General features: G+C 38.0%; 1 protein-coding gene across 2 annotated transcripts in view; it reads right to left on the reverse strand.

Moving 5' to 3' along the window:
- The window catches only part of EPHA7 (EPH receptor A7), a 171816-nt gene that overhangs the window by 23568 nt on the left and 128699 nt on the right, over nucleotides 1-19549 (reverse strand). For both annotated transcript variants that reach the window (XM_084623866.1, XM_084623865.1), the window contains exons 6-9: nucleotides 11425-11549; nucleotides 8213-8381; nucleotides 1823-1931; nucleotides 1036-1091 (exon numbers count right to left, since the gene is read on the reverse strand). In XM_084623866.1, coding sequence (XP_084479992.1) covers nucleotides 1036-1091; nucleotides 1823-1931; nucleotides 8213-8381; nucleotides 11425-11549 — 459 coding nt within the window. The remainder of the gene's footprint in view (nucleotides 1-1035; nucleotides 1092-1822; nucleotides 1932-8212; nucleotides 8382-11424; nucleotides 11550-19549) is intronic.

Consider the following 19549-nt stretch of genomic DNA (forward strand, 5'->3'; position numbering starts at 1 on the left):
TTTTTAAAATAAAAAGTCAATTCCAAAACTGGAATTTTTTGTTTAGAAAATGCTGAAACAAAACATTTGGACAATTTCAAAACTTCTTCAGATTTTTTGAGTTGAGACATTTGTTAGAACCATCTATGAAAAGTTTTGGTTTTGATAAACTGGCATTTTCCGATGGAAAAAAAATTGTCAAAAGATTCCTGGAGGCGCTACTGAAAAGCAATTATGCTGTATTTCATGATTTTATGTTACCTGTTTGAACTGATACAGATGGTCAAACTATTTTTGCACAGTTCTAATAAGTCTTATAATAATCTGCCTAATGACAAGTATGAGAAATGGGCAAAGAAACAAAATGTACTGAGTATCTATTACCCTTCTTGTTGTCTTGACAGCATTCCTTAATACTGGGTGAACAGGTATTAGGCCAATCTTTCACCACTGATTTCAGTTGGAGCAGTTTTTAGTGCTATTTTTGCAACTCAATGCAGAGATGGGAATTACAGAGATGAGCCTTTTCTCACATCATTTTATTTTATTTTCTATTAATATTATGATCTACAAATGTTGGTGATGCAAAGTTCACAGTAGCAGAAAACAATTCTTGACCAGAACAGTTTCACTATTGGGGTGACACAGTGACCCTTACTTTCTTAATCTGAAGCTTGCCTGAGGGAAAGCTCACACAGACACTTGGCCAAGGACCTATCAATTTACAGCATCTCCAGGGGGATCATTAGGATGGTGTGAAACAATTATTCAAAAGAAAAATTCAGAATGGGAACAACAGTATGTCGCACAAATGTACAGAAATAAAATGCATGGCATGAACAATGTTGATAATCTGTCTCCTTTTTTGTGTAGGTCATATATTTTTATGGTTTTTAACTTCACACTTGCTGTTTACACAGCATTTCAGATTTATTATAGCCCTTTCTTTATAGGTATGTGGTTTTGGTATTGTCTATATTCCAATACTGCCAGTCCAAATGTCTTATAATTGGTTTGGGAATTCCTGAGGGGTGGGAGGGGAAGCAAAACACTTACAATGAAAGTAAAGTTCTTCATCCCCTTCTTGATCAGCTTTGCTATACCCACAGTGCCTGAAAAAAATAAAATAAAAACAAGTCAGTTTTACAGGAAAATAATGATTTACTGCCTTATATTTAAAGTTCTACTAGATTGGAATTTTTGGAAGTTAGCAGCCTAACTCCAGCAGGCATTTAAAAATATCCCAGCTGTAATTCTTTCAATAACAGGTTTTAAAACAAAACACGAACAGTTCCAATCAAAAGGCTTTTGTATCTAATAATTGCTGGGAAGAGTCCTAAAGGCTTAAACAACAAAATTGGAGTCCTCATTAGAAACTTTCTGTGATGCTATGAGCAAAATAGCCTAAAGATTAAAGAGTCTGAAGGAGTGACAAGGCTGGTATTTTTGACATGATGCTGCTCTTAAATTTACTTCTCTGGCTCTTGTCCCCAAATGCAAGTGTTATTTGAATGGCTGAATAGGTAAAATGTCAAGCTTCTCCATGTGTGAACAATTCAACAGAAATAGCACACTTCAAGGAAAAAGATCAGAGAAGCTACAAATATTTAGAAGACACCTAATATAAGACACAAAGCATTTCTTAAGCTAACAGAGTCCTTCCAAATGTAAAGTAAGTGGGCTAATTTGTCATCCTATAATGACATTTAGATCTAAATTGTCCATATTAGATTATACATTACTTTTGTTTCCATTTACAGATTCTAAGATACAGGCTGGTATAATTCCAAGGAATCTACAACAGTGGGGCCAGAAATGCCAACAGCTACACAATGTACAGTACCTTCGTCCAATGATGAATCCGAACACCATGAAGACCAGAATGATGGTGCCTGCCACAGCAACCACAGCTATGATAATGACAGGATTCTGCTCACTGGAAACGGCTGTGGCTACAAACAGAGCAAAGAGCTAAAGATTAACTCAAAATATACTGTAGAAAGGAACTGCAAAGGTTAAATAAACCCTCATAAATCACAGACAGATAGTTTACCTCTTCTGTAATCTGAAACTTTGTACAGACATTAAATGTTACGATAATGTTGGTCTAAAAGAAAGGCATCTATCCTAAGTTCATCAGAAATGTTGGGTGAGTTAATGAGTATCCAAGGGGAACAGGACTTTAGAAGTGAGGTGTTTTAGTTGAAAACATACAATAACTATTTTCTAGGACTGGATCCAACCTAAAGGAGCCCTATGTGCATCAATTTCTGAATCATCACGTTTTTCTCCCATCTTGATCATTTTCATCTCTATAATTATTGTTACTATTATTTATCATTTGTTTCCAGATGCACCCACCGTGCTAGGTGCTTTCCAAATGCAAGAGAAAACACAATCCTTGCTTCAAAGGACTTACATTCCAAGAAATCTGCACATTATTCCACTATTTTTTTACGCAGTGACTCTACTATTGTTAATATATATGTCACATTAATGTAAACTGAGGATATAAGCACCCTACTTGAGGAACCTCTCTTTGAAATGTATGTAGCTTGCTTGCCATATATTGAGGGGGCCACGTGCTCAGAAAGGGTAAATCAACAGAGGTCTACTGAAGTCAATGGAGTTGTGCTGATTTACACCACTGAGGATCTGGCCCATGAACTTTAGACTCAAGTAACAGATGTCAGGCAACATTGTCGAAAAAAACATTCTGGAAGTGAGTCATTTGGAGGCAGTGGAGGGATAAGAGCAAGAAAGTGTGGCACTGGCTCATTAAATACATCTGAGGTGGTATTGTTATATGATTAAGACTTTGTATTGTTAACTAAAAAAGAATGGCTGGAGTCAGGGCCCTGTGAGTTCCACAGATCTGGGGCCACTGAAATAACCTCAAAATCAGGTTCCTGTTCCAGAATTCCCATGGAAACAAAACTCACATATTCTTTGCTCTGTTTGGCAGCAGGCGAGCCGATCAGCATGATTCCTCTGCTTCTTACAGTGGCCAGTACTAGTTGCTTCAAAAGAAGGTGCAAGAAACCACTCAGTAGGCAGTTATGGAATAAACTGCCAATAAGGGAACTTTCTTCCTAACCCTCTTAAGTTTGGAGAATGTTTATTCCCCAAACAATGAGGATACAACTATATTTTTCAAACTTCCTATCTCATATAACTGTGGAAGATCTCATTATTTATATACGTGTCCACTCTTTAATGGAATACTCACATGAAATATCTGTTGCACAGTGCATAACTTTTAAAGAGAGGAAATGACTCCTCATGTTGGGAGCACTGCTCTGGAACTGAGGAAACCTGGTTTCATAGAATATCAGGGTTGGAAGGGACCTCAGGAGGTCATCTAGTCCAACCCCCTGCTCAAAGCAGGACCAATCCCCAACTAAATCATCCCAGCCAGGGCTTTGTCAAGCCTGACCTTAAAAATATCTAAGGAAGGAGATTCCACCACCTCCCTAGGTAATGCATTCCAGTGTTTCACCACCCTCCTAGTGAAAAAGTTTTTTCCTAATATCCAACCTAAACCTCCCCCACTGCAACTTGAGACCATTACTCCTTGTTCTGTCATCAGCTACCACTGAGAACAGTCTAGATCCATCCTCTTTGGAACCCCCTTTCAGGTAGTTGAAAGCAGCTATCAAATCCCCCCTCATTCTTCTCTTCCACAGACTAAACAATCCCAGTTCCCTCAGCTTCTCCTCATAAGTCATGTGTTCCAGTTCCCTAATCATTTTTGTTGCCCTCCGCTGGACTCTTTCCAATTTTTCCACATCCTTCTTGTAGTGTGGGGCCCAAAACTGGACACAGTACTCCAGATGAGGCCTCACCAATGTTGAATAGAGGGGAACGATCACGTCCCTCGATCTGCTGGCAATGCCCCTACTTATACAGCCCAAAATGCCATTGGCCTTCTTGGCAACAAGGGCACACTGTTGACTCATATTCAGCTTCTCGTCCACTGTAACCCCTAGGTCCTTTTCCGCAGAACTGCTGTCTAGCCATTCGGTCCCTAGTCTGTAGCGGTGCATGGGATTCTTCCGTCCTAAGGGCAGGATTCTGCACTTGTCCTTGTTTAACCTCATCAGATTTCTTTTGGCCCAATCCTCTAATTTCTCTAGGGCCCTCTGTATCCTATTCCCTACCCTCCAGCATATCTACCTCTTCTCCCAGTTTAGTGTTCTATTCCTGGCTCTACCCCTGCCCTGTTGGGAGACCTTGAGCAAGTCATTTCAACTCTCTGGGTTTCCCTTTCCCCACCTGTAAAATGGGGATAATGATACTAACCTGCTTTGTAAAGCACTTTCAGATCTACTGATAAAAAGTGCTAAATAAGGATGAGATGTTATTAAAGGTAGTCATGGGTAACTATGATTTGGGTAAGCTTTGACAAGTCAAAGGGTTGAAAAGTTATGGAGATGCCTAATGGACTACCCCTGTAGTGGATAACAGGAATATATGGAGATAGACTTAAACTTCTAACTGCCAATTATGGAGTAGTTATTTGCATTAACCACTCCTTGATTGCCACAGTTATGGCAGATGATAGAGTTTCCTATCAAAGCCCATAATTTTGAAATGCTAATTCTAGACCAAATATATTCCACTTTGCATGCTTGTGAGATAGGTAACTCATTCCAAACTACATTTAGATCCCTGGAATATTAAATAATTGATTCTGATCCCAGTTCATCCCCCCCTTTCTCTCCACACACAGTGGAATCGTGTGTAAGAAGGGTTAAAACAGGCTCCTCACAAAATCTTTCTTTGATACTGAAGTCTTCAAGTGTGTATATCCCCATCTAAGAACAGACATCCCTGTCTAATGCTCTATCTGTGGTGAAAGATCCCTCAAACAGTGTGTGGTCTGATAAAAGCAGGACGGTTGTAGCTCTACTTCACAGATGTCTGCATACTTTCACAAATATTTTGTTTCTTTTTTTCCTATCAAAATTTTGATAAAAATACCAATATATCCAGTTTTTCAACCAGCTCACTACATACTTCTGTTTGAACTCAAGAGTACAATTCAGGAGCACAATAACCCCTTATTATATACTTATTGGAATAAATAGTGCACATGAACCTCTTCAGATCCGCTGGCTGTAATTGATTTAAACCATCTTTCAAATAAATCCAACAAATCAAAAGACAAAATGATAATTTGAGGGACATCGTGTAGATTTATAATACTCCCCTGGGGACTTGTATCTCTACAAACCAATGTATAATGATTCATACACTTTGATCTGTGACATGCAGAATACACATATCTTGCTTTACAGATAATCTTAAACTTTTTTTATACAAATATGTACAGCATAAAAATTTGTGTGTGTTTACTATACAAAGAGCCTCCTTCTCCCAGCACTGAAATGCTGCCATCCAGAAGGGAAGATAATATCTGTTTTAGTGAGTACAGCACCACTGCTCACACAACAGTTTGGGATAATAAGTGAAAACACATTTGAAACTTGATAGAAAATTTAGGTGGGCAAAATATATTTATCTGAATGTGGATGCTGAACACCAGGGTTATCATCATCACTATTTCAAAAATGTCATTCACGGGATCTGATCTCTTCAGCCAGATCCAAGAACCAGCTCCAGAAATCATGTGGAAGACGGCACCTACAGCATTAGAGTGGCTAGGGTGACCAGATAGGAAGTGTGAAAAATCAGGGACACTTTTTTTTCGGGAAGAGGGTATAATTGCCTATACAGGAAAAAGCCCCTAATATTGGGAAGTCCAGGCACCCTGACAGTGGTCCACCACCACTACTACAGAACACTGTGTGCTTCTCGCTTTGATGGGAGTCACATACAAAATTATCTACTCAGCTCCCTGAAGCATTGTGAGTTTTCTTGGAGGTCTCTCTTCTAAATGCTGCCAAAGCCTCAATTAGATTAAAGTATGAAATAGAGTCAGAGTTTAAAGCCAGAAGGGACCACAAGAATACGTCTGCCCTTCTGTACATCACAGGCCACCAACTTCACCCAGCACCCGCACACTAAACCCAACAACAGAAGCAAAACTGAAGTGCTACAACCCACAGGAGACTAGACTTTTCTGTCCATAGGCAGAGAACAGGAGGGACTGAGGGGCACGTTGCCCGAGGCCCCAGCAATGGCAGGGAAATGATAAAGTAAGATATACTCAGATAATCCTTGAAAGTGACCCATACCCACATGCTGCAGAGGAAGGCAACCCCTACTCACCAAGGTCACTGTCAATCTAACCTGGGGAAAATTCCTTCCAGAACCCACATATGGCAAACGGTCAGACCCTGATCATGTGAACAAGAACCTGCCAGCTAAGCACCTGATAGAAAGAATGCTCAATGCCACTTCAGAGCCCTGGCCCACCCCACCCAATGTCCCATGTTCACACATGGCTATCCCTGATGTTTCAGAGAAAGGACATAAATAAACCCTAAATGCATCGGGGGAGAAAAAATCCCTCTCAAAGTGAAAACCAATTTTTTTAAAATTGAGGAATGAGGCAGCTTATGTGGTATGTCACAACAGAAAGCTACCTTGTGACATGTTTTTGCCCAGCCTAATTTCAAAGTTTTTCAGTGCGTACTCGACTGTTAGTCTGTCTGAAATTTCTCATTATAAGAGTCAAAAATGGGATACATTAAGAAGCCTATGGAATATTTGCACTATTGTTTTTCCTGGTCTGTCAAATGTTGGTATACATCAGCGGTTCTCAACATGTGGCCCACTGGCTGCATGTGGCCCCATTATCACACAGCTGCAGCCCAGCTCAGCTACATGCTAAAGGCAGGCCCCGCATGGAGGGAGAAGTCCAGGGCAGCCAGCCAGCCAGTTGGCTGGCATTGCACAGCGGAAGGAGTCTGGGCTGCTGCTGCCCTGTCACCCGGCTCCTGCGACAAATGTGGCCCACAATGATAAATAGAGAACCACTGGCATACTTACTGGTACTTGTAGATCCTGTCAAAAATGTTGAATCCTAAAATAATCTATGCTTACTCTCAGTGACTATTCCGGTCTACAACATGGACTATAAACATGGAGAACCTCTTCTTGATTGGTCAACCAAAATGAAACAGATTACAGACACTAAATTAGAGACATTGATAATTAGAACTTAAATACCAAAGTGATGGGTGCCTAAAACAGAGAGAATCATAAATAAGGACTAAACATTTAATTTATTTGCCAAAAATATATTCAAAGCAGAGTCTATCAACAGACTGCCTAAAATGGAAAGAATATGATGTGTTATAATTTGCACTGAACTTCATTTTCACAGTCTTCCATTTTTTCAAACAAATAAAGGTCAGCAGCAAGACCTAACTATAAACTTCCTCTGTCTCATGGTTGTAATACCTAAATACAATTAAAGTCAGGCACTGAATGTGTATCTTGGTACAGAAATTCTGCAAAGCATAAAGAAATACCACATTTAACATACTAAATCCATGGCCTTTTCACCTTGCAAGCAATGGCAGGCTACATATTCTGGCTCCATGAGGCTGACCTGTTTGGTAGAAAGATCCACCTGAAACAGATGACCCAAAACAGGGAAACCTTTGCTTTAGAGGCAGCAGAATTGTGGAGCTGTCAGGTAGGTAGTTTGTGTAAGGGATCTCACTGTTTCTAGAGCTCAGTGACTAACATTCTCAGGCTCCTGACTCTTCTGCTTCTTTTCCCATCTGGTCCCACAAAAAGTGCAAGAATTGCTGTAGTCCCACAGTCCTCATTATATGTAGCTATGTGGTGGTGAGGGTTTAGGAGGAAAAGAAGGCTATGTACTTCTTAGAAAAAATTAAATGATCTGGCAAAGTGTGAGTAGAGACACACTCCCTATTATTGGAAAGTCCTGTGGGGTCCTCCATCTTTCCACCAATCTCCTTTTATGTGGGGAGAGCAAAGGGTAGTATTTGGGCCAAACATCCCTTCTCTCTATAGAATGGGGCCATCAGACAGGGATAGCCCAATAACTTACAATTCTTCCCTGGCTATCTATAGCACTATAATTACTTGTATTATGATAAAACACAATAGGCAGCTCATCACCCATACCAAAATACAATGGTAGTAATTCATGTCTTCCCAAAGTATAAGATTTCATCCACAGAAAAATGCTACATTAGCACAAACTCCATCCTTTCTAGTTCAGATAACACTATAGTATATCATTTTTTCCTACTAAAAATGTTAATTGCCTTCAAACGTGAATACATTTTACCTGTGGCTTCCTCTAATGTGGCAACATCTAGTCTGGGACTATAATTTCCATAACCAGCAGCAGTAAAAGCACGAATCTGGAAAACGTACACTGTTCCTGGTTTCAAATTATTAATGGAAGCTGAAGTGGACTTGGTTTTTACTGTTGAATAAGTCCTCTCTCTTTGATCCTAGAAACAATAAGACAAAGGATGAAGTTATATTTCCAGGTCAGATTTCATTATTGTTGCACACAAACAACTGACAACTGGTCCTGGCAGTTTATTTCAACTTGCTGTGGTTTTTTTCCCCCTTATAAAGAATGTAGCACACTCTGTGGAGCATTACAACACAGTGTCATTTCATTCAGGGGTTCTTAAAATGACATAAAATTTAAATGGGAAGCACATGCTGTTAGTCATAAAAATCCAGAGATAAAATGATTGCCTTTGTGCCTCATTGAGGAACAGTTTGATCATCAGTGAACTCCAAAGAAGTTCTCTGTTGGTTGAGGAACAACATTAAAATGGTATCTTCACAACTCAGCTCCTACATTTAATGAAAACAATTTCTCGAATTGTTCCACAGTAAATAGTCTTTATCCTGAACCCCTTATTCAGACAACTCTGACTGTCCTCAAAAGAGATAGGGAGCGCTCCATTTTCATCAGAGCAGTGCTACTTGCTTTCTTTTCTACAGCTTTCTACATCTATTTTAGTGCCAATAGTGATCTACCAGATACTGGACCAAACATGGAGGTCCTTGACTATTAACACAGATTTCACTCAGGCAAATTGACATTGATTCCATTTCATAAGGTAAAACAGATTAAAAACCGAATAAGGAGTTCAGGATTTGGCCCAGAAAAAAATAAAAATAGCAATATCTATACATAATTATTCATTTTTTAAATGCTACACAAGCTGTATCAGAAACTATAAAATAATTCAGATAGCAACCCATACAAGGCATTTGCTGGGCCAAATTCTCTTTCCGTGTAGATATGGGCAACTCCGTTGATTTCAATGGCATTTTGCCCAACTATACCAGTGGAGAATTCTGTCCACTGTATTTCAGTATAACAACAAAGCCCTTGTGTTGAAATATAGCTTTTCATATGATGTGTCAGATTTCTTGTACAAGATGTGATAATGCCTTCTCCCATGGTTTGTCCACCCTATCTTTTGAGTGAACATGTCAGATAGTGTAGAAATATTTTTTCGTATCTTCCCCAAGAGGAAATCAATCATTTATAAACATGGTTAGGGATGGTGAAATGTGTGTGTATGTGGGGGAAGGAGAGGAAAGGGGATGCGGAAGGAGAAGGAAGCAGAAATACCAGGAAATGGTGAATAGTACTGTAAATGTCAGCAGAACTTCAGAGTTTGGGTTCGAATACATAAACTAAGCTTATTTGAACTTTGAAAACCTCTTGAATTTGGGGGGGAAAACTGGGCTAGAAATCTCACAAGAACAGGCTTACCTGTGAGATTTCTGGCACTTCCAGTTCCAGCCCTAGCCAGAAATCAGACACGAAGAAACACTTATCAGAACATGTCAGAACCTTTGAAACTTTTGTTTGGTTCTAAAACAAGGTGAAAGTTCAGGAAGTTATATAACTGTGTGACTCTTCCTGTAAGCAAGAGTCAGACACACATTTCAAATTAAAATACATTTGCTTGTACATGCATGTGAGCAGTCCCACTGAATTCAAAAGACTACTCCCAGCTGCAAAGTTTAGTTTCTGAGTGAATATTTGCAAGATCAGATCCTTAGTCTTGAATTCTCATTAATTAATTTAATTTTAATTTATGACGGGCAGATATTTCTCTTATAGCAATGATTTAATACATTTATTACCAATCTCCTGTTTGCACAACTCACTAAAACAACACAAATATATTGAATAAATTATAAAAATCATATTCTCATGAGTCCTATTCACAAAAAGCTAAATGTTTTGTGATTTCATCGAGCATTTTCAGTGTTTTACAAAGACCAATGATGATTTTTACAGGCAAGAAACTATTTAGGATATGTAAAAAATAACATTGTTTAGTCATTGGTAAACATTTGAAGACTTGGAATTTATCCCAAGATAGAATTTCACTGTTGTGGGTCTGTGAAAAAATGAATTAACTTGTACAAACAGTAAAATTTATCTTGCAAGCTATAAAAATTGAGGTATGCAGCTCTCTGACAAGTGTTGTAATAAGAGAAATTAAACCAAGTAACTCAGAGTTACGATCATTATAAACTATCTACCTTTTTACTCTCCTTTCTAACCCATGTAAAAATAATCAGATAAGTATATTTGTGTTATTCAGCACAGAAAACTAGATGAGACATTTGATATTGGATACAATGTGGTTTCAATTTAATTGTATGTTACCTAGAAACTTGACATACTCAGCTCTGAAATAAATATAATGATTAGCTTAGATATGGAGTTAAAATACATCCTCAACAGTGATCACAGAAGAGCTCCTTCCTTTATTATATCTTAATTCAGCCTTTTTTTAGAAGCTTTGAGCATTAATTAATATCTTGCATGTATCGAGCATTTTTTTAACAGAGATTAAAATCCTGGCCTCAGTGATGTCAATGGCAAAACAACCCTCATCTTCACTGGGCCCAGGAGTTCACGCTACATATACAAGGATAACTTCACCTACCATGGAAATGCAACCACTTTCTACCAACACATTATTGAGAGCTTTTAGGGGAGCAAGTGAAAAATAATTCATCCAGCTGATATTTCAGGGAAAATGGATGAAGATTTGAGACATCAGGTCTAACATGCCCAACTCTGCAAAAGTGCCATAGGTTATTTTATTACCAAAAATGATCTGGAGCTTTGTTTTATGTCTGATCTCAACAGCACATTTCCAACAGCCTAGAAGTATTAAAAAAAAGGGATAAGAGACAGAAAAGTCACAAGTCTCTTGCAAAAACATTCACAGTCCTGTTTATTGTAATCATATAAAAACAAGCAAGATAAGCATGCTATCGAGTGGATGTTTTCATTTGTGTAATATACAAATACAATATACAGAACCTATCATGATAATAAATTAATGGGATAGGAAGACGGTTATTAAAAATCAACTACAACCTGAAATGACACCAACAGATAATAGCTGGTATAATTACTATGGCATTAAAATTTGCCCATGGAAGAGTGGGATGACATGATGCAAACAGCAAATTGTTGTGCATTTCACATACACTTACTTTCTCGTAATACTTGATTTCATATTCAGTGATGACTCCATTAGGATGTTCTGGTTCCTGCCAGGAAAGCTCCACGCTCCTTTGCAGCACTCGCTCTTTCATTACTTCGCTAACTTGCGAGGGAGCTGTTTGGACGAGATGTGTCAATAAACCATGAGCAAATTTGCTGGATGTCTCAAATCAAATGTCACTACTGATCAGTCCCATGCTGTGCCACTTTCATTAAGGTAAAGAAAAGCACCTTTTCATAGCTCACAATTCAAAAGTTAATGAATATTCAAGCAGAACCTTATTACTGTTCATAAACCATAATAGAAATCTAAATTAAAGTGCAAACAGCAACAAGATAGCATTGTTCAAGCTAGTGCAAAACTGGAATTGATAGGATCAGAAGGACAATTAAGCAAATGAATTCTAATTAAGCCAGGAAAGTAGGTTTTCAGATTAATCTCTTGTGGTAAATTAAGAGTCCAAATATCTATTACATGTGTTTTGACAACACTTATAAAAAAAAAGAAAAGAAAAATTAAGAGAAAGAAACAAAAAGACTATCATATTCAGGCTGATTTCAAAAGGCTGCTTCCAGATCCAGTTCAAACAATTACCAGCAAAGTTCTTTCATGACTGAATTTGCTTGGTAGTGAAAACTACATAGTAAACATCACAAACCTGTTTCAGTTATAATCCTTTGTTTTCACTCATTCAAAACATTCTGAAACATTCTTCCTTTTGGGGTGAAATTTTCAAGACTTGATCTCAGTGCTTTAGGAACGTTTGACAAATTAATTAATACAGTATGTTCTTGTGGAGTGAAGAGGTAAAACAAAACAAAAATGAACCAAACCCCCCCAAACAAGCAAACCAAAAAACCCCCAAACCCCCATACTCTATGTTTTTTCTACTGCACCATTCTTTCGATAAACATATTACAAAAACCAGGTGAATTTTGGAACTTGAAGCATGGTGTGCAAATAGTGTGACACCACAGTCTCATTTGAAAATATACTGGTCAGGTAATAAAGTGATAATTAAGTTATAAGTGATTGAAAAGGTTTTTGCACAAGTCATTTTGATTTCTCTTACAACAGATCCAAGTTCTGGGTAAAAATAATTTATGGGTAATCCTGTCTAATGATACTGAAAGGTGGCAGATTTTCTTATTTATTATTAAGTGGATCTAGTGACAGAAGTGAGCTGTAGCTCACGAAAGCTTATGCTCAAATAAATCTGTTAGTCTCTAAAGTGCCACAAGTCCTCCTTTTCTTCATCTCACTAATGGGTACTTCCAAACGTGTGGAGAAAAATAATTACAATGTGGAATAGAAAACTACCCAAATATGACCATTTTGCAAATGTCAGTTGTATGACATTTTAGCCCTGTTTGATGTTACGTCTTGTCCTTACAACATTCCCATGGTATACCAAGCACAATCAGAGTTGGATCCTACTACCGTTAAAGTCAATGGAAAGGCTCCCATTAACTCTAATGGTGCAGGATCAAGTTCATGTAGAGTAGGTTTATTAAGAGGGTCTAATACTCCTCCCACTGAAATCAACGGTGAGATTCCCACTGTTGTTCATGAGAGTTGGATCAGATCCAGAAAATCTATTCAGAGTAATGGATCCATACATTATAGAAGAAATCAAAATTAGAAATAAAATTGATTTTACCTTTGTCAGACATAGGATCCACTGCTCTGGTCAGATGTCATAATTCATGAGAAGCGACCAACTATATATGGAAAATAATAAAATAGCAAACACCCACAAAAATAATCACTACCAACAAAGGTAACAGGTGGCTCTGGGGCACAGAAAAAGAATCATTTAGTAATGCTTTCAGAAGATGGAAATAGTCTGAAATTTAAAAGATGCAGTAAAGACTATTTAAGTAGTTCTGAAACTAAAAAAAATATTGTTTCCCAGAAGAATCCCTGCCCCCGCTTTTTTATGCATAAAATTACATAATATGTAAATTTCATTCCTTCTTTAAATATCACAAATTTTCAACCTGCAATCAAGGCACTTAGAAAAGACTGAAGGATCTAACATCTAGTATTTGCATCCAAAGAAACTAGCAACTCAGTTTTGCCATTGTTAGAAAAAGCATATATTGACAACCAGGCTTAAAATGTTACCCACCCAAGATGTTGCATATGCCTGTCAGAATAAGCCTCAAATGGGAGTTTAAAATAACTTTGTGAAAGAAGATAAGAATGAGGAAGATGTAGTTAGTATGCTAACAGGCAGGAGGAATTCCTAATTCCTAAAAAAAGGAATTCTGCTTCCATTCATTTGAGCTGGACAGTAATACCCATGAATTATGACACTCTTCCAAAGGAGTGAGAACAAAGGAGAAAATCCCTTCTGAGCATGCTCCTTGGCATCTTAGTTTTTTTTTTTAAGAAGATCCCAATGAAACCCACACCTTTTATGATATCATAAAGTTTCTCTTCTCTTATAGGAGAAGGGGCTGCTGCACAGGGGAAATGGTAAAATTCTCACAGAAATGCACAAAACTCAAGCCTTAAAAAATGACTGCTTAATATCAGCAACAGGAGAAAATCATCAGTGAAAAAAAATATTGTGGATCCCATGATTTTTAGGAGTTTTCCACAAGTTCTCCTGAATTCTCTAAGATTCTGAAAGTCATAACCCGTTAGTCAGGGAAAAAAAGTTAGCTTAGTTTTCAGGTATGCAGATAGTGCATCATTTCACACTGTGATGGCTGTATCTCTAGACAACTAATAGGCCTGATCCTACTGATGTCACTGGATTCAGTCTCTATCCATAAGGAACCCAGAGAAGATCTGGGGCCTTTTGCTGCAGCAAATGGGCAAACTCTGCTTTCTTTACCCAAAGCCTAATTTGAACCGCTTCCATTCCAATATTAAACATGGGCATTTTTCTTCTCTTAATTTAAAGAATACGCAAGTGAAACTCTAACATTTATGTTAATTCAAAATTAAATGTTGTATAAATATAACGAAAAAGCCAAAATATCCACAGCATGACCAAGTTAATGTTGCTCTAGGAAACTCAATTCCTGCGTTTCCTAATCTCTTTTAATTTTATTGTGCATTAGTATACCTTTTAAAATGTAACCTATTTATGTTTCATTAAAGGGCTCAGAGAATCCAGGGAAACAAAGGATTCAAGGCATGCCTGATAATTTTCATTATAACCTATTATGTCATTAGTCAATATAATCAAAGTTGAAGTCCCTTAACATAGGCTGCTGAACTGATAAAATCTTATAACTGTATCACAAACTTCATGGTTTAGTAGAAGCATTCCAAACCTCTCTCTCTCTCTCTCTCTTTCTCTCTCTCGATAACTGCATGCTTGGAGTATTTTCACTCTAATTAGTGGTATATATTCCTTTGGTAGCTAAGTCTCTGGAATGCAGCAAACCAATTTACTCTGTCTAATTTTCTTTGTGATGATTAACTAGTTGTCTTCTTTGTCTAAATGAGTAGCAACAGCATACTGGCTGAATTTCAGAGGAATCCTTGTGTTCCATGTATCATATTCTATTTCATCCAGTAAAATGTTTTCAGGCTGTTAATTTAACATTTTAGATGTCCAAAATTGTTAATGTTCATACTTATTCTAATACAATTATACAGTACTGAGGTCATCTGAAATTGTTCCCAATGTTCACTCCCTTTGGTTTTATCTGATTTAATTTTTTCATTCCATTGGTCATCCTATTTATTCTTCTTTTAACCAAGGAAGCAATATGAACTACCCCCTTTGGGATTAGTTAACCTTGCTTATCTGGGGATATTGGGAAAGTAGTGTGTGCCATGCACGGCTCCCACTTAACCTCTGGACAAAGTGTACAACAAAAAAGGGATTATTTCATCTTTTCCTTTAGAGAAAACAAATTAAGAGGAGGAAAATTAGATTATTTTGCAAACCTTCCAAGTTATATTGTAGGTGTGCAAAAGTAGTTTGAGTTGGGAACCTTATTTCCTGTTAACTGGCAGCCCTACTTTCTCCTAAGACAGATTTGATTTAAAAGCAAAATAAAATATGTTTTTTTTCTAGTTAAAGGGAAGACTGTGCTGTGTACTAGTGCTAAAAAAAAGCCACAATCAGTAATTCCCTTGGTGCAAAGTGGTTCCCAGATTGGTGTAGGCGGCCCCAAGACACATTGTAGCTCTGCCTGAAGCCCCTGACATAGAGTAGGGGGAGGTGGGAGGGACGTTGGTAAGGGACTGACTAACCAGAGCGTTCTACCCTGGCTATTCTGGGCTGGCTGGTTCACTGGTGCCTCTAGGAAAACCACTATAAGTTAGAGCAACAACGTGGGCTGCTCCAACTTTGTCTGGGTGCTGGTCCCAAAATTCAACAGGCACAGAGGTGACTTTAAGCCACCTTTACCTGGCCTCTTGGGCTGCATTTTCTGAGCTCCTTGTGAGAGGTGCAGCTCAGAATCAGGGCCTCTGTATTTTTTATTCCCATTACAATTTTTCTCTCTTGTTCTCTATGGTCATTTTCCCCATAGTCTCTCTCTTTTAATACTATCTGTTTTGCATTCAAGTTTTCATTGATTCCCCCCCACCTCTTTCTGGCTTCTTTCTGATCCTTAAACCCATACCCAGACACCTCCCCACAGTCTCTCCTGAAGGATGTGAACATTCATTAACAAACCAATAGAATTTTTTAATCCACATTTCTGTGAGTTGAAAATTTGTCAAAGCATGTTAATCCATCCCTGACAGCACTCCCAGTCAGTTAGGAACCTGATGGTAGGGCTTTGTGCTGTGCACTCTTCAACTCCCCATGCACCATTGCTCCCAAGAGTCACCATTTCTCAGAATCCAGCTAATTATTTCGATGATGTGCTCCACACGGTCTGCTACCAACTTTCTTTCTGACGTTCCTCAACTCCCGTTTCCTTCCTTTGTGCTGACACAACAACCAGTTCATCAAACTCTCATAGCCTACCAGGGCTGACAGGTGGATGTCCCTACACACGCTGCAGAAGAAAACATTGCTAGCATGACAGGCACTCAGCACACCCCTTCACCATTTTTTAAGTGCTTCAAATACACCATTCAGAACAAGAAAAAATTGATTTTTCACTGGTTTTCAACATCTTAGCCATAGAGAAATATAACTTTGCTGGGCTTTGCTGATAAAGCCTTCAAGTTATATGGATTTCAAGCTGGTCATCATTTTCAGATCAGGTTGTAGTAAAAATTAAAACTGAAGTGTCAAAAGGAGCAGGGTATTCCAAGGAAATACTCTGCTATGGAGAGAACATTGCATTCGGTAGGGCAACATGTTACAACCATCTCCCTAAACCAATCACGTGACACGTTATTAATAATATATATGAATACTTATAGATAGAAAACTGCAACAACAGTGTTAGAAACTAATCCTTTACACTCAACTTTTTTTTAACACATGCTACTTGCCCAGGCCTTTAACCTACATCCTGAGCTAAATAAATGTACTTAGTCTCTACAGTTCTCAGTCCTAGAATTTTCCTCAATACAATGTGATAACATTTCCAAAGCACAGTGACTGATGTGAAATGAAATGCTTTCCTCTTTATATTAACCTGAAACCAGAATAAAAAAAAAAACAAAACAACCAAAACGATGTCAGCTGAAAAACTGAAAGTATGGGAAGTTGGAGCTTGCTGTGTATCAGCAAGTAAGGTATTGCATGAGCACTTTTAGCACAAAGTCAACTGAAATGCAGCTTTCATAAAAATACTTTGCAAAAGACAGCTACTCAGCCATTTCTCCAAGATTTGTTAGACTTCAAGTTCTGTACATCAATGCACTGCAATTACACCCAGCAACATCAGTCATGGAAACTTTTCATTTGATGTGCTTTGTGAGAAATCTGTCTTGAAATAACATTTCCAGGCAACAAATATACATGTAGAAGTGGAGTTTGCATTAAACAAAATTGCTCAAATTCTTAAGGAAAGAGGGGTTCAATTCTGCAGCTATGGATTATGTGAAGAAATCCTGTTGAATTGATGACAATAAATACTGCAAAACTGGGGGATCCCTATTACAAAACGATAGTGGAACTATGGATGCAACTGGGCTTTCCTTATCAGTGTTGCCATAATAAGTAAGTGAACAGAGTTGACTATTTGTAATATATCCCTTTATTTTATGACAAAAATAAGACACTTAGGACAATTAGGACTTGATGCTAGACTCATTGAGGTCAGTCAGAAAACTCCCATTCGCTTTAATGGTACAGCATCCTAACACAATTTCTTGTGTGGCTTTTGGCCTTGTACTTTTTTCCATCCCCAATGTATGCTGCAATTATTCAGAAATGGTAGATTTTTCGTAATGCAGTGTTCAGATCTGCTTTTATATCACTGCAAAGATTTATTTTAGGCTACAATAAAATTACATGAAATATTTACACCACTTTTCTATAAGGACATGTTGTACCAATTGATGAAGCATTCAGTATTCAGGTATCAGTCCTAAAAATGCAAATCATAAATGGAAGTACCAATCATACCATTACCGATATTTATTTAAATAATGTCTCTTTCAAAAATATATTACCTATCTGTTTTCTGTGCAGATTATTGTAGACTGGAATTGCTCTGAATTTATACCCGTTTTATCTGAGCTCGGTATGTGGCCCATTCTAAACAGTGCATGCAAAGGTCTACGTAGAAAGAAACTGAAATAGAAAAATATTAGGACAGGACTAGATTAGTGGCTCTCAGCCTTTTCAGACTACTGGACCCCTTTCAGGAATCTGATTTGTCTTGCATACCGCCAAGTTTCACCTCACTGAAAAATTACTTGCTTACAACATCAGACATAAAAATACAAAAGTGCCACAGCACACTGCTACTGAAAAATTGCTTTCTTTTGCATTTTTACCATAGAATTGTAAAATCAATCAATTGGAATATAAATATTGTACTTACATTTCATTATATAGAGAAGTACAAACAAGTCATTGTCTGTATGAAATTTTAGTTTGTATTGACTTCACTGGTGCTTTTAATGTAGCCTGTTGTACAACTAGGCATGTATCTAGATGAGTTGATGTACCCCCTGGAAGACCTCTGTGTGCCCCCAGCTGAGAACCACTGGACTAGATTATCGTTAGTCCTTTTGTGGCTGTTCAAGGAGAGAATAAACATCTCCCCATTTCTCCATTATCAGTCCTGTGTAAGGACTGTAGCAAATTACTGTCCCCCCCAATGCAACTAGGTAATTTTGGAAGATGGTGCAGCTCCACACCATATCTTATGCTAGACTGTAGCTAAATGCCACAATTTAACCCAAAAAGAAAAGGAGTACTTGTGGCACCTTAGAGACTAACCAATTTATTTGAGCATGAGCTTTCATGAGCTACAGCTCACTTCATCCGATGCATTTAACCCAGGGAGGATATGCCAACACTCACTTTACAGTCTCTCTGGGTTTACACAGACATAGCTAAAATCAAATCTTGCCCCATGTGTGCGTCAATTGTATAATTTTATTGGTGTAAGTATTTCCCTTATTTGTTTATTAAATTTCCCACAAACATGCAAAGCATTTTCAGGAACAAAGCAAAATAGCCCATGCTCCAGTATGGCACTGATGCTCAGCTTCTGACAGTGATTTGGTCTACCTCTCTTCCTAAGAATGTTTGGCTGTTTTGAAACATTTGTGTATATTCGTCTTCATGTTTGTGCTAACGTGCCAAAATCACACAGTAATACATACAAAAGTGGCAGCAGAAACCATGGCAGCTCTTAAACTGAATATTTTTAAATAGACAAAAATTTACAGCACTCTCACTTTTGTTACAGAGTATATCTCTGGCCCTCGGTTAAGTCTCCACATGACAAAGCAGCCTGTGATAAAAGGTTATTGAGTACCACTGTATTATGCCATTAGTACCTATTGCTCTGGATCAATGACAGAGAAATTCCCCACTGTGTTTACAAGCTGCACCATACAGAAACATATCCAAATAAATCAGTTATTTTACACTAACAACATCCTACAGAGAAGCCACTTTAACTTCTCCTCAGACACACTTTGCTTTCTGGCTCATAAATATAACACTGTGTGCTTACAATGCTCTGTAAGCTGTGGGCAGAGAGGCAACCAGCTCATTGAAC

The sequence above is a fragment of the Lepidochelys olivacea genome (assembly GCF_965140295.1).
Source record: "Lepidochelys olivacea isolate rLepOli2 genome assembly, chromosome: 3".
Lineage (NCBI taxonomy): Eukaryota > Metazoa > Chordata > Testudines > Cheloniidae > Lepidochelys > Lepidochelys olivacea.